The sequence below is a fragment of the Euleptes europaea genome, chromosome 4, assembly GCF_029931775.1.
Source record: "Euleptes europaea isolate rEulEur1 chromosome 4, rEulEur1.hap1, whole genome shotgun sequence".
Lineage (NCBI taxonomy): Eukaryota > Metazoa > Chordata > Lepidosauria > Squamata > Sphaerodactylidae > Euleptes > Euleptes europaea.
In genome coordinates, this window is record NC_079315.1 from 6,270,316 (window position 1) to 6,293,565 (window position 23,250).

The 23,250-nt window shown below is 50.3% G+C and overlaps 1 protein-coding gene across 2 annotated transcripts in view; it reads left to right on the forward strand.

The window, feature by feature from the left end:
* Positions 1-23,250, forward strand: part of CARM1 (coactivator associated arginine methyltransferase 1) — a 61,566-nt gene that overhangs the window by 24,454 nt on the left and 13,862 nt on the right. For both annotated transcript variants that reach the window (XM_056848125.1, XM_056848126.1), the window contains exons 4-12: positions 335-439; positions 1,144-1,254; positions 4,181-4,358; positions 6,373-6,463; positions 17,011-17,092; positions 17,747-17,832; positions 18,270-18,359; positions 21,672-21,809; positions 23,115-23,204. In XM_056848125.1, the coding sequence (XP_056704103.1) occupies positions 335-439; positions 1,144-1,254; positions 4,181-4,358; positions 6,373-6,463; positions 17,011-17,092; positions 17,747-17,832; positions 18,270-18,359; positions 21,672-21,809; positions 23,115-23,204 (971 nt within the window). The remainder of the gene's footprint in view (positions 1-334; positions 440-1,143; positions 1,255-4,180; positions 4,359-6,372; positions 6,464-17,010; positions 17,093-17,746; positions 17,833-18,269; positions 18,360-21,671; positions 21,810-23,114; positions 23,205-23,250) is intronic.

Consider the following 23,250-nt stretch of genomic DNA (forward strand, 5'->3'; position numbering starts at 1 on the left):
GCAACATAAGCCTCAGCTCCAACTGTATGAAGGTGGAGGCCAGGGAGACACTGGGCTGTGTAAACCAGCTCTTGGATGCTGCCAGTGTTGGCGCGTTTGATCTTTCCGGGTGGCTTCCCCCACAGTGTGGAATGGAGTATCATAGGGAGAGAAAATGAGCGAGCGTTTTTCTTGGCATCTCTTGGAGCCGTCGGCCACAGCCCGGTTAGCATGGGGAGATTTCATGTATGCGCTCAGCGTGGGTTTCGCAGGATGTGCACGCTTGTTTCTCAGTGAGGTGCTGGCGGCGGTCGGGTTTATTTCCTTTAACAGAGCCTCTTGGGTTTCTTTCCAGTTTTATGGATACTTGTCCCAGCAACAAAATATGATGCAGGATTATGTCAGAACAGGCACCTACCAGCGAGCGATCCTGCAGAACCACAGTGACTTTAAAGACAAGGTAAGGGGAGGGACTCTCGCAGCCCTTTTTGAGGTCATTCCGCTCTTGTGACCGGACTGAATGCAAGCCATGTGTGTAAAGTGCTGTCACGCATGATCACACGTGAAGCTGCCTGGTACTGAATTAGACCCTCGGTCCATCAAAGTCAGTATTATCTACTCTAACCTGCAGCGGCTCTCCAGGATCTCAGGCAGGGGTCTTTCACATCACCTGCTTGCCTGGTCCTTTTAACTGGAGATGCTGAGGATTGAACCTGGGACCTTCTGCATGCCAAGCAGAGGCTCTACCACTGAGCCACGGCTCCTCCCCTCTGTCAAGTCATCTTGGCTATCTTTGGGGCATGGAGTAGGGTTCACTGGGGAGTGTGGGGGGGAAGGTAGTTGTGAATTTCCTGCATTATGCAGGGAGTTGGACTAGATGACCCCTGGTGGTCCCTTCCAACTCTACGATTCTAAGTCGCAGCTGACTGATGGCGGCCCCAGCAAGGGGCTTCCAAGGCAAGTGAGAAGCAGAGGTGGTTAGCCGTTGCCTTCCTCTTCAGAGTCTTCCTTAGTGGTCTCCCTTCCAAGTACCGACTCTGCTTAGCTCCCGAGATGTGACAAGACCGGGCGGAAGAGGTCACTCGGGGGGAGAGGGGGCTCGCTTTCCTTCGACGTTTGCAGAGAACTTTGCTCTTTTGCCCACTCACCTCTTCCGTCCCCTAGATTGTATTAGACGTTGGCTGCGGCTCGGGCATCCTGTCGTTTTTTGCGGCCCAAGCTGGAGCGAGGAAAATCTATGCAGTGGAAGCCAGCACGATGGCTCAGCACGCAGAGGTCAGTGCAGTCCGGGGGCCGATGGGACACAAAGGACATGGTTTTGAAGTTAATGGGAGTGGGGGCTAAGTAGATGTTCTACCACTGAGCTAAGGCTCTTCCAAAATGGCTTAAGGCATGAACACATGAAGCTGCCTTCTACTGAACCAGGCCCTTGGTCCAGCAAAGTCAGTATTGTCTACTCAGACCGGCAGCGGCTCTCCAGGGTCTCAGGGGTCTTAAACATCACCTGCTTGCCTAGTCCCTTTAACTGGAGATGCCCGGGATTGAACCGGGGCCTTCTGCATGCCAAGCAGATGCTCTACCACTGAGCCACGGCCCCTCCCCTGCCTCAGCTGGCTCGCGGGCCGGATAAAAGCTCTCAAAGGGCCGGATGCGGCCCTTTTCCATGGCTCTCCAGGGTCTCAAGCAGGGGTCTTTCACATCACCTGCTTGCCTAGTCTCTCTAACTAGAGATGCCGGGGATTGAACCTGGGACCTTCTGCATCCCTGGCAGCAGCTCTACCACTGAGCCACAGCCCCGCCTTTCCTTTGAGTGCTGCACCTCTATGAACAGAAAGGAGGCCTGGGTCAGGGACTAGGCTTTGACGGAAGGGTGGGATCAATAACTTTCCCCCCAACGTATTAATTGCCTAGGGAGAGTTTGAGAAAATGTGCCATGTTTGGGAATATCGGAGTAAAAGTTGACGAGTCATTTTCCCCCCCCTGAAGGATGATACAATCCAATTCTGTTGGTCTCTGAAAATGAAAGCTAAAAATTCCAAAATCTTAATGGATACAAGAACCCCAATAGTGGCATGTTGCTTCTGTGGACACCGCTTCCCGAAAAAGGTGGCGTAGCAACGCTGCAACTCGGGGCGTCCCCAGGCAGAAAGGGGTTTGGATGCTGCCTAAAGGCAGCTGTGGCCCCAGGAACATGCCCCCCCCCCCCCCCCCGCAAGCCAGCGTGGGCTTCCTCTTCTGGGATTTTGCTCCCGGTGTGGCTGTGCCGGCAGCGGAGCCCCGTACAGCGGAGCAGCTTACTGGCGCCGGCGTGAACACCCACTCCCTGTGCCAGCATAAGTGCCCCTTATCCCGGGAGAAATGGGCACTTACGTCGGCACGGGGTCACACCGGCTCCCACGCTGATTCGCTCCCCCCCCTTCAGGATTGCCCTCTAAACCACATACTTGCTGCACTGAACTCCTTAGAGAGAGGATGAGATGCAAATTTGAAAAAGCTTATGAGGGCACAGCACTGGTGCTTTTCTTTCCACTGGGGGTGATGCCACGTTGGAGGTGAGCCAAAGAATTACTTCAAGGGTGCCCATGTTCAGAATACCCATGGTGTCCTAGAATGAGCTCCTCTGGCTCGCCGCTTCTCTTATGGAGCAATCCTTAGCGGAGTTACACCCTTCTAAGTCCATCATGACCCACCTTCACTCTTCACTCCCATGGTGGTGCAGTTAATGGACCGGGGTAGCAGTCAATTCTGTCTAGCTCTGCAGTTCCTTCAGAACACCTGGAACAGGGGTTGTCGAACTCATTTGTTACAAGAGCCGGATATAAAATAAATGCCAGGCCTCGCCAGCCCAGATCGGAACTGGGTGGGGGGAGCAGATGAACACATGAAGCTGCCTTCTACTGAATCAGATCCTTGAGGGCCCATCAAAGTCAGTATTGTCTACTCAGACCTGCAGTGGCTCTCCAGGGTCTCATCACCTACTTGCCTAGTCCCTTTAACTGGAGATGCCGGGGATTGAACTTGGGACCTTCTGCATACCAAGCAGATGCTCTACCACTGAGCCACAGCCTCTCATAAAAAAGATAAGTTTCCATGTCAGAGCAGGGATTCAAACCTGGTTTCACATGAACACATGAAGCTGCCTTCTGCTGAATCAGATCCTGGGTCCATCAAAGTCAGTATTGGCTACTCAGACCGGCAGCAGCTCTCCAGGGTCTCAGACAGAGGTCTTTCACATGTGAAAGACCTCTGTCTGAGACCCTGGAGAGCTGTGAAAGACCTCTGTCTGAGACCCTGGAGAGCTGCTGCCGGTCTGAGTAGCCAATACTGACTTTGATGGACCCAGGATCTGATTCAACAGAAGGCAGCTTCATGTGTTCATGTGAGACCAGGTTGGAATCCCTGCTCTGACATGGAAACTTATCTTTTTTATGAGAAACTTTTATGGAAACTTATCTTTTTTACTTGCCTGGTCCCTTTAACCGGAGATGCTGAGGATTGAACCTGGGGCCTTCTGCACACCAAGCAGATGCTCTACCACTGAGCCACTGCCCCTCCCCTGCCTCGGCTGGCTCGCGGGCCGGATAAAAGCTCTCAAAGGGCCGGATGCGGCCCGCGGGCCGTCTGTTTGACACCCTGACCTAGAACTTACTGGGCTGTTCCATGCAGCTGTTTTGGCTCTGCAGGATCACTTTCGTCTTGAAACATTTTTGTGCCTTTCGCACGCGAACCCACGCCTGATCCTGATGTTTGCTTATTTTATTTTAAAGGGGAAAGTTGCAGATTCTGCAGACGTGTGCCATCTTGGACTGCAGTAGAACACATGGTTGTTGTACTCGGCTCTGCTCTCAGATATTTAACGTTAACTGTAGGACCCCATGAGTCTTGGGTCCTGGTGTCTTATCCCCGAACCGCCGTGGCAGCTTGCTGGCAGAAGGAGCCACCATGGCAAGCGGCCGGAATGTTGTTCTGCAACTACCGTTTCATCTGGGATCAGGTGACACAAGAGACCGCGTTTGGCCCCGTGAAGGTCTTGACTCTGGTCTGGCCCACCGATAACGCGAAAACTCGGCCGCGCGTGCCTGAGGGGCACACTAGAACAGACTCTTTAAAACCTCCGTCCCTTTTTGGCAGGAGCACGTAGGTGGAATGTTTACGGGCTGGTGGTCTTTCTCTGACCCTCCCCCCTCCCCTTCCCGGACAGGTTTTAGTGAAGAGTAACAGCCTCACCGACCGGATCGTGGTCATTCCCGGGAAAGTGGAGGAGGTCTCGCTTCCCGAACAGGTGGACATCATTATCTCTGAGCCAATGGGTTACATGCTTTTCAACGAACGGATGCTGGAGAGTTACCTGCACGCCAAGAAGTATTTGAAGCCGAGCGGTAAGCGACTTCTGCTCTCGTGGTGGCGAATCAGGGTGTGTGGGGTGGGTTGGGGAACTTTTTTCCCCTATTGCAACGAGTCAGTATAGGCATTGCATTCCCTGCAAGCTGGCAGATTTCGGACGCTTAAAGCAGGATATGGCAGTGATCTTGGGGGCCAGAGGAAATAACAGAGGTAAATAAGGTGTCTCCTAAGCATTAGGAAGAACTTTCTGACAGAGCGATTTCTCAATCGAACAGCCTTTCTCAGCAGGTGGTGGGCTCTCCTCCTTTGGAGGTTTTTAAGCAGAGGCCAGATGGTCATCTAAGAGCCATGCTGATTCTGTAAACTTAGGTAAATTATGAGAGGAAGGGCAGGAAGGGTTGCGTCAGTGTTTGGCTCTCCTGGCCCCTCTCTTACATGCCCAGGGAAATGCTGATCGCCACTTTGGGGTCAGGAAGCAATTTTCCTTCAGGCCAGATTGGCCAGGGATCCTGGAGGGTTTTTGTTGCCATCTTCGGGGCATGGAGTAGGGTTCACTGGGGGTGGGGGGGAGGTTGTTGTGAATTTCCTGCATTGGGCAGGGGGGTGGACTAGATGACCGTGGTGGTCCCTTCCAGCTCCATGATTCTAAGACTTGGATCTAAGGCCTTGTGACCCTGACTTCTACAATTTGGAGTCTCCGCTGAAGCTGGGTTCTGCTCCCTCATTTGTTAGGAGGCAGACAATCATCATCATCATCATAAACCTTTAATGGCATAAGAGGCAGACAATAAACCAACCACTGGCATGCTGCCAGCCACCTCCCTTTATTTCTGATTTTTCCAAACCCCTGGCTCCTCAGGCTCCTTCTTGTTATAACTTATGGGACTTAATGAGATCTCGCTACCAGGTCATTCGCCAGCACCCAAACACCTTACCCCCAATCTTGCCCCTTTTGAGGATTCAGGCCCAGAGCCTTCCCCTCCTCTCCTCTATGCAGAGGTCTTCTGCCGCCCTATTAAGGGAATGACGTCGTTTTATTATTTCCCCCAAGACTGAGCACGGTGTTATTCTGAGTCCTCTGTACTTCAGCAGGGGGAAGGAAAGCGGCCTGTTTTTAGATCTGGGTGATCTAATTAAGCACAGTGTTCTTAAGGTTTCTGCTTGGCTTCTTCCTTCAGACATCTCCCTGCCAGTCCTGCAGGGAGTCTGTTCTGCGTTTGGTGTGCAAACTGCAGGTTGCCATATAGCACCCTTCCTTTTGGTTTGGGATCAGTCCCTGGCAATTGTGGGTAGTCCATGTGAGAGAGTTATTTTTCTCCCCTGACAAACCAATACAGCATGACAGAACAACAACAGATAGCAAATCCATAAAATACATATGTCTCATAAAATCTGCAACACATTAGAAGAAGAAGAAGAGTTGGTTTTCATATGCCGACTTTCTCTACCACTTAAGGGAGAATCAAGCCGGCTTACAATCACTTTCCCTCCCCACAACAGACACCCTGTGAGGTAGGTGGGGCTGAGAGAGCTCTAAGAGAGCTGTGACTAGCCCAAGGTCACCCAGCTGGCTTCATGTGGAGGAGTGGGGAGACTAATCCAGTTCACCAGGTTACAGTCCGCCGCTCATGTGTAGGAGTGGGGAATCAAACCCCGTTCTCCGGATTAGAGTCTGCCACTCCTGTGGAGGAGTGGGGAATCAAACCTGGTTCTCCAGGTCAAACTCCACAGCTCCAAACCACCGCTCTTAACCACTACACCACACTGGCTCTCTTAGGAAGTAAGCTATAACACATGAAGCTGCCTGATGCCGAACCAGACCCTTGGTCCATCAAGGTCAGTACTGTCTACTCAGGACGGCAGCTGTTCTCCAGGGTCTCAGGCTGAGGTCTTTCACATCACGTACCTGCCTAGTCCCTTTAACTGGACATGCCTGGGATGGAACCTGGGACCTTTTGTATGCCAAGCAGACGCCCTGCCACTGAGCCATGGCCCCTCCCCAATGAGCCTGTGCATTATCTCTGACTTCTGCCTTTCTTTCTGTTTCAGGCAATATGTTTCCAACCATCGGGGATGTCCATCTAGCTCCCTTCACAGATGAGCAGCTCTACATGGAGCAGTTCACGAAGGCGAACTTCTGGTAAGCTTCCAGTTCCAACACTATGGGGCCTGTTCAGGGGGTACTGCCGTTGATCTCATAGACGCGACATACAGAGATCGCGGCCAGGCTCAGTCAGCCTATAGTTATTTTCTGTTAGCTCTGCTTGTAAAATCCAGTCCCATCACAAAATAACTTCTGTAGCTGAGCAGACCTTATACTCGCTGTGTTAGTAAAAGGGGAAGCAATTTTTTAAGAGTGAAAAATGGAACGCTCCATCGGTGCTCTCACTACCTCCAGTCTTATTAAAATTAAGGAACACGCAAATCATTTGTAGTTTTAAATTGCTCAACCTATTTGCCTTTTCAGCATGTATGTTTTCTGATGAAGGAAGTCCGTCCATCCCCCCCACACACACACACAAAATAGAAACACTCCTAACTTCTTCGTATTTGAGGTTTCGTTTGCCCTGCAAAAATATATTTACAAACTTTGTGTTTTCTGTTAAAATGGACAACACGATGCTTAAATTTAAACTCCCCATCTGAAAGAATTTATTACAGAAGTGAAGAGGAACGGCGGGTTTTTCCAAGAATACTGAGTTGTGTGGGCACTTCGCCGTTAACACTTTCTGGGGATAAGAGCCCACAGAGTAGAGCCCATTTCAGATACAAACAGGGCAATCCTAAGAGAGTGGTGAAAGGCCTTTGGAGGCCGCGTGACCCCTGCGCCGGCGTAAGTGCTGCATGCGCCATCCACATGGACGCTTACACTGGCGCCGGCCTACTTTCACTGGCAGCAGCATTCCTTTAGCATGGGCTCATGCCAGAGCCAAAGGGGGTGTTCTTGGGGGTGGGGCTGATTTTAGTCAGCTCCCTAAGCCCTTTCACCCTGGGAACGCCCATTTTTGCCAGCGTTAACTTATGCCAGCAAAAATGGTGGCATGCAGTTCCATGGGGCTTCGGGGTATTTTCCTGTGCGGCTTGCTCGCCTCGGCGCAACAGAATGCTCAGGAGGCGGCCCGGCTGTGCCGTGGCTACGCCGTCCCTGGCTGTGGCAAAACTGCTTTCCCTCCCCCCCACCTCGCCGGATTGGGCTGAAAATGTCTACTTGCTTAGTTCACTTTTTTCAGGTGCAGTTTTTCCAGGCGAAGAGAAAGACCATAGTTTAGTCCAGAGCTCCTGTTTTGCAAGCAGGTCCCCAGGTCAGCCTAAGAAGAGCCCTGGCTGGATCAGACCAGTGGGGGGCCCTCTAGCCTAGCATCCTGTTTCACACAGTGGACAGCCAGTTGCCCTGGAGGGTCAGCATACAGAACGTAGAGGCCAAGGCCTTCCACAGTGTAGCCTGCTACAACTGGCATTCTAAAGTTTGGCGCCTCTAAATGTAGAGGTTCCCTTTCGTCATTATGGGAGCCCCATGGCGCAGAGTGGGAAGCTGCAGTACTGCAGTCAAAAGCTCTTCTCGCAACCTGAGTTCGATTTCAACAGAAGTCGATTTCAGATAGCCAGCTCAAGGTTGAATCAGCCTTCCATCCTTCATCGGTAAAAGGAGTACTCAGCTTGCCTGGGGTAAAGTGTAGACAACTGGGGAAGGCACTGGCAAACCACCCCGTAAACACAGTCTACCTAGTAAATGTTGGGATGTGACGTCACACCGTGGGTCAGTAATGATCCGGTGCTTTATCGTAGTCATTACAGGTAGTAGCCACTGATATTCCTTACTCCATGAACTTAATCCCCTTTTTGAAACAGTGAATTCCACAATTTAATCGTTCATTGAGTAAAGAAGTACTTCCTTTTCTCTGTTCTGAATCTATTGCCTGTTGAGTTAATTGGGAAATATCACCCACCCTATCCTTTTCTAGCATTGTGGGACAGAGAGAAAAGTCCACCCTGTACCTAAACCGGCACATCTAGATTAAAGGATCTCATACCAAAGAGGATTGGCGTTGGGGGAAGACCTTAGGAGCAATTCTATTCTAGACTTATCCGGTTAGCCTTCTGTGATTCCATTTACTTTCCCGAATGTGCTCTGCTAAGCAGAGGCTGATATAGAATGAACATCCCCTGAGTATATCAGCACAGCAATTTGTTTCATTTTACAAAATTTATGCCCTCCTATCTATCTTCACAAGGGCCACCAAGTTGGCTAACAAATTAAAACCTTCATAATAAAATCCAAATTTAGAACTATTAAAACCAACCTCCTCCCAAAACACACACATAATTTAAAACAATTAAAAACAAAGCTATAATATATATAAAAATTTTCTGGTAGGACAATACTGCTACTGGGAGCAAAATTTCTGATTGCCTTGTACTAGAAAAAAAGCAAAGATGCCTTCCATTGGGCAGTGGTATGAGAAGGTGTGGGACCTATTTACTACTTTGAGTTGTCAAGATATCTTATCTGAAATTAATTCAGATAAGATATCTTGACAACTCAAAGTAGTAAATATCTCACTCTACAAACTTTTTTGAAGGAGCCCCGTGGCGCAGAGTGGTAAGCTGCAGTACTGCAGTCCAAGCTCTGCTCATGACCTGAGTTCGATCCCGACGGAAGTCTGTTTCGGGTAGCCGGCTCAAGGTTGACTCAGCCTTCCATCCTTCCGAGGTTGGTAAAATGAGTACCCACCTTGCTGGGGGTAAAGGGAAGATGACTGGGGAAGGCACTGGCAAACCACCCCGTAAACATAGTCTGCCTAGGAAACGTCGGGATGTGATGCCACCCCATGGGTCAGGAATTACCCGGTGCTTGCACAGGGGACCTTTACCTTTACCAACTTTTTAAATAGATGGCTGCCTTTTCTAGAATAAGTGGGAAAGGGGGTAACGCGAAGTAATAGATGCCCACGAAACTATCGTATAATTTGCATTTATTAAGTTCTGCTAAGTGGTACAATTTCTGTAAAAAGTACTGATGTATAATATTGGAACATATATTGGAATCAAGTATTGAAATATATCTCAACTGTACGATGTTTAACCTACCGTTGTTGCATTTTTATTTTGCTGTTGTTGTTATTATAAAATAAACTTAAAGAATTTTAATATATATATATATATATGAAAAACAAAGCTATTGTCAGCCCTTGGCCCACAGAACCAGAAATCACCACAAAGTCATATAGAGTCCAAACAGATGGCTTTTACTGATCAAATAGGCATACAGTGCAAACGAATAAAATGACAGCTATGAGAGGCTCACTAGCTGGGAGATATTATAAGGCAGGAAAGGTGGGAGATTACACGCATGAATACAGTTTCCCAGGAGCTGAGTTCCCAGGCCTAGGTATGCGACCTTGGGGGGCAGACAATACAGCACAGAGACAGAGGCAATAACGAAACCGAGATAGCAGCCTGACATTCTGCTCCCCTCAAGGCCCCCTTCCAGTTCGCAAGGGGGCTGGCCTGTCCGGGTAAGCAATGTGAAAGGCGTCGACGAGGTCGGGGGCGGAGACATCCCGTGCGCGCACCCATTCGTCATAGGCAGGGGGGAAATGTTTCCAACGAACTAGATATTGCAGATTGCCATGGTGAATACGGGAGTCAAGGATCTTGGAGACTTCGAAGTGTTCTTCCCCCCCCACCATGATGGGTTGCGCAGGCGGTGGGTCCGGATGCCACCGTGGAGAAGCAACATGGGGTTTGAGGAGGCTTATGTGGAAAACAGGATGCACACGCCTCAAGGATTTGGGGAGAGCCAGTTCCACTGTGACAGGGTTTATGACCCGAGTAATGGGGAAAGGGCCAATGAATTTGGCGCTGAGCTTATGGCACGGTTGGGTGGAACGGAGATTTTTGGTGGAAAGGTAAACCAAAGCACCCACTTGCAGATCACCCCCGGGGGAGCGATGTTTGTCAGCTTGCGCTTTGTATTTACGTTTGGCCCGGTCGAGGTTGCTAACGAGCCAGGGCCAAGTGGTACGGAGGGCGTGTGCCCAGGAGGCAATGTCGGGGTTCCCCTCCCCCTCTACATCATCTGTAGGAGCGATGGGACTGAAATCTTGTCCATACACAGCAAAAAACGGGCTAAAACCTGTGGATTGATGCATGGCATTATTGTAGGCATATTCTGCTAAAGGTAACAGTTCCACCCAGTTATCCTGGTGGTAGTTAACATAACAACGCAAATAACATTCAAGTACAGCATTGACACGTTCAGTTTGACCATCAGTTTGAGGATGGTATGCACTAGACAATCCCTGTTCCACCCCCACCAACTTGAGGAAAGCTTTCCAAAACTTAGAAACGAAACCACTTCCGCGGTCACAAATTATTTTACGCGGAAACGAATGTAAACGAAAGATATGCGTCACGAAGAGGCGGGCCAGTTTCTGAGCAGAGGGGATCCCTGCGCATGGAATCAAATGTATTTGCTTAGAAAACAAATCAGTAACAACCCACAACACAGTTTTACCCCCACTGAGAGGGAGATCAGTCATGAAGTCCATAGCAATCACTTCCCAAGGTCTGCTGGGCGTTTCAAGAGGTTGTAGCAGTCCCGGGGGTTTGCCCTGCGATCGTTTCGCAGCGGCACAAACGGGACAGCTGCGGATGAAGGAGTCAATGTCGGAACGCATTCCCCCCCACCAGAACTGTCTGCGTAATAAGTGAAGGGTCTTCAGAAACCCAAAGTGCCCAGCTGTTTTGGCTCCATGAGCTAAATGTAAAACGTCCTTCCGGAGAGCTTTGGGTACATACAATTTTGAGTCTTTGTACCAGGACCCCCCTTGTTCCAAAACACCAGGAGGTAGGGTATGAGCGGAACGTTCTAAAAGGCACTGGTCCCGAAGGACAGTTAAAAAGGATTCGGAGATGGGGATTTTGGAGGGAGCCCCCCCGTCGGTCATGGAGATCTGAGAAACAGTTATAGGGCTAGTGCTTACGTGCGGCGGCGCGCAGACTGCAGGCGGCTGAGCGGTCGGAGGGGTAGGAGGGGCGGGAACTCCGGTCTGTTGCGGTGGCGGCTGGGCAGCCGGTTGGGCTGGCGGAGCTTGCGAATTAGGGAAGGTGTGCTGATGCTGGGATCGGGTTTGCACAGCCAGCATAGGTAGGGCCCCACGTTGCATAGGGGTGAACAGAGAGTTGGTGGGTCTTTCGAGTTTTACCGGATATTGTGGTAAACGGGAGAGGGCATCCGCGAGAACGTTCTGCTTCCCAGGGACGTGCTTCAGGGTGAAACGGAACTGAGCAAAGAACTCCGCCCACCGTTGTTGTTTCGCCGATAGCTTATGGGACCCCGTGAGGGCAGCTAGATTTTTGTGATCGGTCCAAACTTCAAAGGGTACTTTAGACCCTTCCAAGAATTGCCGCCATAAAGTCAGTGCATGATGAACTGCAGAGGCCTCTTTCTCCCAGATGGGCCAGTTTAATTGAGCGTGCGCAAATTTTTTTGAAAAGTAAGCGCAAGGGTGAAGAAGACCGTCCGGTCCTTGCTGGAGGAGAGCCCCTCCCATGGCTACATCGGAAGCATCGACTTGCACAATGAACATTTGATTTGGGTCTGGGTGCCGTAGCACCGGCTCCGAAGTGAAGAGGCGTTTGAGGGCCAGAAAGGCGGCTTGGCATTGCTCAGTCCATAGGATTTTTGCGGAGGGCAAGGCAGCCGAGCTTACTTTTCCCTTAGTTTTCAGCAGGTCCGTAATGGGTAGAGCCACTTGGGCGAAGTTAGGGATGAATCCCCGATAGAAGTTTGCAAATCCCAGAAATTGCTGTACTTGCTTACGGTTGGTGGGGGGAGTCCAATCGAGGACGGCTTGGACTTTGGCGGGGTCCATGCGAAGACCTTGGTGGGAGATGATGTATCCCAAAAACGTGAGTTTGCTTTGGTGAAATTCACACTTAGCTAGTTTAGCGAACAGTTGATGGTTACGCAGGCGTTGTAGAACTTCCCTGACCAGAGTCACATGCTCGTCCACAGTTTTCGAATAAATGAGAATGTCATCTAAGTAGACCACCACCCCACGATATAGAAGGTCATGTAGGATTTCATTGATGAGTTGCATGAAGACCCCCGGGGCCCCTTTTAATCCGAATGGCATTACAAGGAATTCATACATTCCGAAACAGCTAGAGAAGGCAGTGAGGTGTTCATCTCCTTCGCGGATACGGACTCGGTAGTAGGCTTCCACCAAGTCTAATTTAGAGAACACACGGCCTTCCTGTAATTGTCCCAAAATATCCGATATTAATGGGATAGGATAGGCGTTGGTCTGGGTAACCGCATTGAGCTTTCTGAAGTCAATGCACAGGCGAAGGTCGCCCTCTTTTTTCCGGACGAAAAACGCGGGGGCCGAGTTTGGGGCATTCGAAGGGCGAATGAACCCTCTGGCGAGGTTTTTGTCCAAAAAGTCCCGGAGGACAGTGCGCTCGGAAGCGCTCATAGGGTAAATCTTACTTTTGGTTAATGTGCAGTCCTTTACTACTTCAATCGCACAGTCTGAGGCCCGGTGGGGGGGGTAAGGCATCACATTCCCTAAGGTCGAAGACATCTTCAAAGTCCCGGTATACAGCGGGTAGAGCCGGTGGCACTGGGGCAGTAGAGGTTAATGCTGGAACGGGCGGAAATGGCAGAGCAAAGTTTTGCCGATGCTGGTCGCAGGTGGGACTAGCGAAAGAGATAGTGTTTGTTTCCCAATCAATACTGGGACTATGTCCTTTAATCCAGTTAATTCCCAAGACCACTTCAAATCGGATAGGGGCTATAGTGAAGTCTATTTGTTCCCAGTGGGAACCAATTCCCATTGCCACCCCTATGGTGCGGTGATCAACTGGACCCCCCTGGAATTGGCTCCCGTCCATTTGAGCAAATTGGACGGGGGCGGGTAAAGCCTCTGAGTCGGCTCTGAGTGCAGCAAACGTGGCTTCGCTTATGAGAGTGCGACAGCAACCGGAGTCAATTAGTGCTTTGACGGGGATTTGTGGACCTCCGTTAAGTTGTTGTAAAACTGCATCCACGTAGACGGTGGAGTCCACTTCTTTGATTTTGGTAGGAGCATTCGGTTTGATAGGAAGATCCTGAGAGGTCTGTGGAGATGCTCCATTCACCACAGACCGGAGCCGTTTTTTGACAAGTCGAGGGGAGATTCCAGGTTTAAGGCTGGAGAAATCCAAGGGTTTTCCTCATCCGAAGAGGGAAAGCTGTCCCCCAATGGGGCACTTGTAATCCGAGACCCGGCGGGGTTGTTGGAAGCAGGCAGGGAGGCTGGGTCCCCGGCATGGAGTGCAGAGGGTGTGGGCCTTCCCGGAGCTGCGCTGCGGGTGGCCGCGGTGCCTCTGCGTGGTGGACGACCTCGGGCGCGGGTTGTCGTGCTGGGACGAAATAATTCCTGGCGGCGTGGGCAAACGGCTGCAAAGTGGCCCATTTCTCCGCATGTAAGACAGGCACCCCTCTGAAATCGGGCTTCACGTTCCTGGAGCGGACGTGGGGGATTTCGTGGGACGAGCAGTGGTGCCTTGGGTTGAGGCTTTTGGGTGCCCTTCTCCTTGTGCTTTTGACGGACGAGAGAAATAAAGCGGCGGCGGCTTTCCACTTCCTCGGCTAATAGGATCCAGCCTTCGAGGGTATCGGGATCGCCCCGCATGTAAGACCAGTTCAGAATGTCAGGATGCAAGGCTTCCCTGAAATGATGGATTAGGGTGGTCTCGGGCCAACCTACAATTTTACTTGCCAGTCGCTGAAATTCATCGGCAAATTCCCGAACTGTAGCAGAGCCTTGTTTTAATTGTAAGAGTTCCGTTTTGGCTCTTTCCCCCAGGAAGGGGTCCTCAAACCTCCTTCTCAGGGCAGTCATGAAGTTGTTGAGGGAACGAATCGCACGAGAGCGGGTGTCAAACTGGAGGACCATCCAGTCAGCCGCTTTGCCTGTCAGGAGGGAAGCTACGTACCGCACCCGGCTATCTTCCGTGGGAAAAAGTTGACCTTGTTCTCGCATATAACTGTCCACTTGATGCAAGAAACAAGGCAAAGTCTCAAGAGATCCGTCATATGTAGTCCTCAATTTGAGTTGCTTCCAAGGGCCGGGCGCGGGTTGACCCGGTTGCACGGGTGGTCCGGGCGGAGGAGCAACAGGAGCTCCAGGAGGCAAGGGTGGAGCAGGCACATTAGCAGGTGGTTGCACGGGTGGTCCGGGCGGAGGAGCAACAGGAGCTCCAGGAGGTAAGGGTGGAGCAGGCACATTAGCGGGTGGTTGTACGGGTACCCCCTGACCCGGTATCGGAACGGGCTGTCTCTGAGCTATCAGGGTTTGTTGTAATTGCCTGTTCTCTTGAAGCATAAGTTCCATTACTTCCTGGAGTTGATCAACACGGTCGGAGAGCTCCCGATTCTGGGCTCGTAAAAGATGAACCTCCTCACTTGGGCCACCAGTAAGATGAGGCTTACTGGTTCGGAAGCTCGTGGCCCATTGAGAGCTATCCCCATATAAATCCTCGTCTTCAGACTCATCTGAGTCTCGACGTCGGTCAGCCAAACGGCGTGCGCGTTGGGTCGCACGCGACGGGACAAACGCCGGGGAAAAAGTTAGACCTGATAGTCCCAGTACATAGTCCTTGGGGCGCGTGTCCACGTTCGCCTGATTCCTAATCCTTGCTGCAGCCGCCCTGGCTGCTTCCGCCGCCTCTCTCTCTCTTGCGACCCTAGCCGCTTCGGCGGCTTGCTGATCCGCAAGAACTTTGGCGTTCTCAAGTCTTAGGGCAGTCTCTGCCGTAATGCGCGGCAAAAGTTCTGTCTCGAGGAGCAAGAGTATGGGGTCAGGTTCCCCGCCCAGCAGAGGTTGTACTCGAACCGCCAGTGCGGATGCCTCGGCTCCAAACGTCGGGGTCAAAACTTGAGCCAAGGTGGCTACCGGGGTGTCCTTTGTACATTCCACAAGGAGAAGAGCGGTGCTAATAGCGACTCGCTTGGCCTCAGCCTGGCAGCTGGCCGCATCCGGGATCAGGGAAAAACCCTCCGGCGGGGCTCCCGCCATGGTAGAAAGAGTTTGTCGAGAAATAAGATTATCCAAAAGTCCAGTTAATATTTGTAAATCCTCAGTCGCCAATCGGGCATCGTCCAGTAATTGATCCAAGTCCTGAAGATCTAAACGAGCATCAGTATCCTCCGATGTTAACATCCAGAGACGTCCTGTAAGAGATTGCCACTGCGCCTGTACCAGTCCCCTCAAGCGGCAAACCTCTCGGGTCGTCCGGAAAAGTTCAGCGATTAAGTCTTGTAACAGAGTAGGGTCCTCTGAGAAGGGCTCCAGGGTAGTAGATCACCTGGAGAGCTGCACAGCTCCCATCCAAGTGGCAGGCGAACCCCCCTGGGCTCCAGCCTGGCTAGGAGAACGGTGAAGATGAGTGATAGCTGTCATAATGTCAGCCCTTGGCCCACAGAACCAGAAATCACCACAAAGTCATATAGAGTCCAAACAGATGGCTTTTACTGATCAAATAGGCATACAGTGCAAACGAATAAAATGACAGCTATGAGAGGCTCACTAGCTGGGAGATATTATAAGGCAGGAAAGGCGGGAGATTACACGCATGAATACAGTTTCCCAGGAGCTGAGTTCCCAGGCCTAGGTATGCGACCTTGGGGGGCAGACAATACAGCACAGAGACAGAGGCAATAACGAAACCGAGATAGCAGCCTGACAGCTATGATACATACAGGCATAAAAGCAATGATTGGTCAGGAAGGAGGGATCACTGAGGGAATGCCAAACGAAGCAAAAAGAGAAGTCTTCACCTACTGGGAGAAGATGGAGACAGGCGAATCTCCCTGGGGAGAGAGTGGCAGAGTTTTGGTGCCCCGACCGAAAAGGCTTGCAATCTCAGAAATCCCAGGTTGCAATCTCAGAAAGCGGAGGCCTCCGAAGCAGGCCCTCTGAAGACAACCACGGTGGACAGTCAGGTTCATAAATGAGTAGGCGGTCGTCCTGGTGTGTTGGTCCCAAACCAACCAGACCAGAAAATCAAGACCATCACCTTGAGTTGGGCCCAGAAGCAAATTGGGAGCCGGTGTAAACTGGCTGAAAGTGGAGCGATAGGGTCCCTGTGACCCACTCCTGTCAACATCCTGGCTGCTGCATTCTGTGCCGGTGGAAGTTTCTGAGCGCTTTCAAGGGAAGCCCTATGTAGAGTTCATTGCAGTAATCTAATCTACGTATAGAGAGCCCTGTGGCGCAGAGGGGTAAGCTGCAGTACTGCAGTCCAAGCTCTGCTCACGACCTGAGTTCAATCCCGACAGAAGTCGGATTCAGGTAGCCGGCTCAAGGTCGACTCAGCCTCCCATCCTTCCAGGGTCGGTAAAATGAGCACCCAGCTCGCTGGGGGTAAAGCATAGACGACTGGGGAAGGCACTGACAAACCACCCTGTAAACAAAGTCTGCCTAGTAAACATCGGGATGTGACTTCACCCCATGGGTCAGGAATGACCCGGTGCTTGCACGGGGGACTACCTTTACCTAATCTACATATAACCAGGGCATGCACCACAGTGACCAGACCTTTTTTGCCCAGGAAAGGCCTCAGGTGGGGTTTTCTCCCCCCCCTTGCTACTCACGGACCACCCAGCCTTTTTTGTCTGTTTTTCCCACCTTGCAGGTATCAGCCGTCCTTTCATGGTGTGGATTTGTCAGCGCTTCGGGGCGCAGCAGTAGACGAATATTTCAGGCAGCCTGTTGTGGTGAGTTTGGTTGTCTTCGAACTCTTGATTGTGTGTGTCCTACTTCTGTTGTATTCTTCTCTTGCATTTTTCTGTCACCGTACCATATTCCTCTTAAGAATCTTGTTGGGTAAGCTCGGAGAAGCAAACAATTAAACATCTTCCAGACGATTTGGGTAAATTGTGGAACTCCCTGCCCCAGGATGTGGTGACGGCTGCCTACTTGGAAAGCTTTGAGAGGGGAGTGGACATGTTCATGGAGGAAAGGGCTATCCATGGCTACTAGTCAATATGGGTACTAGTCGTGAAGCATACCTCTTCTTTCCAGGATCAGAGGAGCATGCCTGTTATCTTAGGTGCTGTGGAACTCAGGCAGGATGGTGCTGCTGCTGCAGTCATCTTTCTTGTGGACTTCCTAGAGGCACCTGGTTGGCCGCTGTGTGAACAGACTGCTGGACCTGATGGGCCTCGGTCTGATCCAGCAGGGCTTTTCTTACATTTTTATGATTTCCGTCACTGACTTTACCCTTGCAGCTTCCTTCTCAAAATATGGAGACTTGGGTTATGATCCTTAGTTTAAGGGATCTAAGCCAAATAACAGCTAGAATGTCCATTCAGTCCCTAGAATGTACATTCTAGCTGTATCTGAAGAAGTGTACTTTTTTTCTTTTGCAGGATACTTTTGATATCAGGATTCTAATGGCCAAATCTGTTAAATACACAGTGAACTTCTTAGACGCCAAAGAAGCGGATTTGCACAGGTAGTTTCTTCATCAGTGGCTGAGGGTTGGTGGGGAGAGAAATGTCCAGTCTGGTTTTGCAGCTGCCTAGGAATGTGGGGCTGGGAGGAGCCAACAGGTGTGTTTCTTTTCTTGAGGGCAGCTTCAATCCATATGCTAGGGTGGGAGCCAGCGTGGCGTGGGTAAGAGCAGCAGTTTGGAGCAGTGGACTCTAATCTAGTCACGGGCCTTATCTGGCTCGCGGGCTGGATAATAGCTCTCAAGGGCCTGGATCCGCCCCCCCCCCCAGGCCTTCCGTTTGACACCCCTGCTCTAGTTGGGGAGGGCTGGGCTTTATTAAGAATGCCTCACAGGCAGCAACTGGCCACCGAGCAGGCACGGTGGGCTGAGGAGGAGAGCCGTGGGGCAGGGAGGCAGGAGAGCGTCCTGGCGCTGACGTCTCCTCTCTTGTTTTGCAGGATAGAGATCCCATTCAAATTCCACATGCTGCATTCAGGTCTGGTCCATGGGCTGGCTTTCTGGTTCGACGTAGCTTTCATTGGTACAATGTAAGTGGTGGAGGAAAGGCCCTTTTCCTCCCCGTCCGCGTTTTGCATGATAACCTGGATGTTTTTATTTGTTTGTTTGCTTTTCGGATTTATATTCCGCCCTCTATCTCGGCCGAAGCCGGGCGGGTCACAACAACCATAAAAGCCAGTGTGGTGTAGTGATTAAGAGCAGTGGTTTGGAGCGGCGGAGTCTGATCTGGAGAACCGGGTTTGATTCCCCCCAACTCCTCCACATGAGCGGCGGACGCTAATCTGGCAAATTGGATTTGTTTCCCCACTCCTCCACACGAAGCCAGCTGGGTGACCTTGGGCTACTCACAGCTCTCTCAGCCCCACCTACCTCACAGGGTGTCTGTTGTGGGGAGGGGAAGAGAAGGTGATTGTAACCCAGTTTGATTCTTCCTCAAGTGGTAGAGAAATTCGGCATATAAAAGCCTTCTCCTCCTCCTCCAAACATATTAGTCAAAACTCGCAATTCACAGTTTAAAAACAATCATAATCAACATCTAAACAGATGGCACTAAACGTGGTGCGCAGGTTCTTGGCAAACATGGAAAGGGGCCGCCAGGCTCCTCCCACTTGAATAGCAAAGCGGAGAGCTGGAATGAAGTTCACGCTTGATTGGCGTCCTCCTCGCCTAACCCAGCAGTAGTGAATCGGTGATCACCAGACAGCTGTTGTATTCACCAGAAGCTTTTTTTAGCTTGATAATACTCAACTGCACCACCGAGGAGGGCAGTAGCCAAAACACATTTAGTGATTTGTAGTTTCATCATACGTTGGCCATCAAGTTGTGTCTGGCTTCTGGCAACCCAGTAGGGTTTTCAAGGCAAGAGACTTCTTTGGCAGCCTCCCATCCAAGTACTAACCAGGGCCAACCCTACTTATAGGGTTGCCAGGTCCCTCTTCGCCATTGGCGGGAAGTTTTTGGGGTGGAGCCTGAGGAGGGCGGGGTTTGGGGAGGGGAGGGACTTCAGTACAATAGAGTACTGAAAAATAGGAAGCAGAGAGTAGGAATCAATGATCAGTTCTCCCAATGGCGGGATGTGAGCAGTGGGTGCCTCAGGGATCTGTGTTGGGATTGGTGCTTTTTAACCTGTTCATCAATGACTTGGGGTTAAACAGTGAAGTAGCCAGGTTTGCAGATGACACCAAATTATTTAGGGTGGTTAAAACAAAATCGGACTGTGAAGAGCTCCAGAAGGATTTCTACATACTGGAAGAATGGGCATTAAAATGGCAAATGAGATTCAGTGTGAGCAAGTGTAAAGTGATGCATATTGGGGCAAAAAATCCCAATTTCACATATAAAGTGATGGGATCTGTGCTGGCAGCGACAGACCAAGAAAGGGATCTTGGGGTGGTAGTGGATAGGTCAATAAAGATGTCAACCCAGTGTGCGGCTGCTGTAAAAAAGGCAAATTCCATGCTGGCCATAATTAGACGAGTAATAGAGAATAAAACTGCTGATATCATACTGCCCTTGTACAAATCTATGGTGAGACCACACTTGGAATACTGTGTACAGTTCTGGTCACCATACCTAAAAAAGGATATTACAGAGCTTGAGAAGGTGCAGAAAAGAGCAACCAAAATGATTAGGGGACTAGAGCATCTGTCCTATGGGGAAAGGTTAAGACGCTTAGGGCTGTTTAGCTTGGAAAGAAGGCAGCTAAGGGGAGACATAATAGAGGTCTATAAAATTATGCATGGTTTGGAGAGAGTGGACAGGGAGAAGTTTTTCTCCCTTTCCCATAATACTAGAACGCGGGGTCATCTGATGAAGATAAAAGGAAGTATTTTTTCACACAACGTATAGTTAAATTGTGGAACTCCCTGCCCCAGGATGTGGTGATGGCTGCCAGCTTGGAGGGCTTTAAGAGGGGAGTGGACATATTCATGGAGGAAAGGGGTATTCATGGCTATTAGTTAGAATGGATATTAGTCATGCTGCATACCTATTCTCTCTAGTATCAGAGGAGCATGCCTATTATTTTGGGTTCAGTGGAACACAGGCAGGATGGTGCTGCTGCACTCGTCTTGTTTGTGGCTTCCTAGAGGCACCTGGTTGGCCACTGTGTGAACAGACTGCTGGACTTGATGGGCCTTGGTCTGATCCAGCAGGGCCGTTCTTATGTTCTTATGTCCAATTACCAAAGCGGCCATTTTCTCCAGGGGAACTGATCTCTGTCGGCTGGAGATCAGTTGTAATTGCAGGAGATCTCCAGCTAGTACCTGGACGTTGGCAACCCTACCTGCTTAGCTTCTGAGATCTGATGTGATCAGGCTAGCCTGGACCATCCAGGTCAGGGCAGATTTATGTATAGTAGAGTAATATTTATGGTATGTATGGTCTGTTGGTTATTATTTTATTGTAATTAATGGAGAATTAAAACTCATTTTTAGTTTTGTTTTTTGTTAGTACATATTTTATGAATGAAAACAGATCCACGCATGTCGGGCCAGACTTGGTGACCGCCCAGGTTTGTGTCTCGGGACGTACAGGTTGAGTACCCCTTATCCGGACATCCGATATCCGGACTGACCCAAAAACCAGACTTTTTGAGCCGGCATGCAGGCATAACTCACCGGCCCTCAGCAGCACGCCAGTTTGCTTTCTGGCGGTTCATCGTACACAAAATTATTTTTAAAATATTGTTTTAAATTACATTCAGGCTATGTGTATAAAGTGTACATAAAACATATCCAAAACATAAATGAATTTAGTGTTTAGGCTTGGGTCCCATCCCCAAGTTATCTCATTATGTATATCCAGACTGATCCGAAAACTGGACCCTTCGAGCCCGCATGCAGGCAGATCCGTGCTGCCTGCTTTCAATGTTTCCTCTCACATAAAATAAAATACAGTGTACACAGCATCGAAGGTGGAGTCTGAAAGCCTGCCATTGTTTGTTTGTTTGTTGTTGGTCTTGTTTAACATCTGAAACAGGTATTCTGGCGAGCTAGTTAACACCTTTGCTTTCTGATGGTTCTATGTACGCAAAATTATTCATTGTTCAAAATTACATTCAGGCTATGTGTATAAAGTGCGCATAAAATATAAATGAATGTGGCTCCCATCCCCAAGATATCTCATTATGTGTATGCAAAAATGCCAAAATGTTCCAATGTACGGAAAGATCCGAAATATGGAACACTTCTGGTCCCGAGCAGCCCAGATAAGGGATACTCGACCTGTACTAACACTGAAAAGATGGAGCCGCCCAAGAAAGACAGGCCGAAGACTTGTGAAACCCTCAGGAAGGCAGCTTTTTCTAACCCTGCCCCTCGTTGTCTCCCTCCTCCCGCTAGAATGACCGTTTGGCTCTCAACCGCCCCCACGGAACCTCTGACCCACTGGTACCAGGTGCGGTGCCTCTTTCAGTCTCCGCTTTTCGCTAAGGCTGGTGACACCCTCTCAGGGACGTGCCTTCTCATCGCCAACAAGCGGTAAGCTGGCCCAGGATGGTTTGTGCTCCCCTGAAATCAACAGAAGTATAGTGTCCGGATCACGTGAAGTGACGGTATTGCTCTACTCTGCTCTGGTTAGACCTCACCTAGAGTATTGTGTTCAGTTTTGGGCACCGCAATTTAAGAAGGATGTAGACAAGCTGGAACGGGTCCAGAGGAGGGCAACAAAGATGGTGAGGGGTCTGGAGACCAAGGCCTATGAGGAAAGGTTGAAGGAGCTGGGTATGTTTAGCCTGAAGAGAAGTCTGAGAGAGGACATGATAACCATCTTCAAGTACTTGAAAAGCTGTGATATAGAGGAGGGTGCCGAGTTGTTTTCTGTTGCCCCAGAAGGTTGGACCAGAACCAACGGGTTGAAATTAAATCAAAAGAGTTTCCATCTAGACATTAGGAAGAATTTGCTAACAATTCGAGCGGTTCCTCAGTGGAACAGGCTTCCTCGGGACGTGGTGAGCTCTCCTTCCCTGGAGGTTTTTAAGCAGAGGTTAGATGGCCATCTGTCAGCAATGTTGGTTCTATGACCTTAGGCAGATCATGAGAGGGCATCTTGGCCATCTTTTGGGCATGGAGTGCGGGGGTGTCCACTGGGGGTGTGGGAGGTAGTTGTGAGTTTCCTGCATTGTACAGAGGGTTGTACTAGATGACCCTTGCGGTCCCTTCCAACTCTATGATTCTATGAATGAGTTGCGATCTCAGCCCAGACGGCCTTTCTGTTGCGTGACACCGTCTGGTGACCATTATCGTTCATTTATCTTACCTTGCGATAACCAAGAGCAGTTGGCTGGATGAGCGTGAATCTCAGCTGGCTAATTTTCACCAGACCACCCCACCCACCCAAACCACTCGTAAAAGCTACCATCCCTAGCTACCATCTCCTTATCCAAATAAGCAAAGTAGAATAGCAGCTGCCTCCGACACCTGTCTTTCTGCTTGTTCCTGAGGTCCTTGGGGTGGCATTGGTTCTGCTGAGTTGACAGGAGGACTGATGGCTTATTATAGTGGTTAAAAGCGGTGGAATCTGATCTGGAGAACCTGGTTCGATTCCCCACTCCTCCACGCGAGCAGCGGAGGCTAATCTGGAGAACTGGATCTGTTTCCCCGCTCCTACACACAAAACCAGCTGGGTGACCTTGGGCTAGTCACAGCTCTCTCAGCCCCACCCACCTCACAGGGTGTCTGTTGTGGGGAGGGGAAGGGAAGGTGATTGTAAGCTGGTTTGAGTCTCCCTTAAGTGGTAGAGAAAGTCGGCATATAAAAACCAACTCTTCTTCTTTTATCTTTCAGGCAGAGTTATGACATCAGTATTGTTGCTCAAGTGGACCAGACAGGTTCCAAGTCCAGCAACCTCCTTGATCTGAAAAATCCATTTTTCAGGTAGGTCGGAACAACCCTGCCGAGGTTCCCCCCCCCCCCCAAGCCT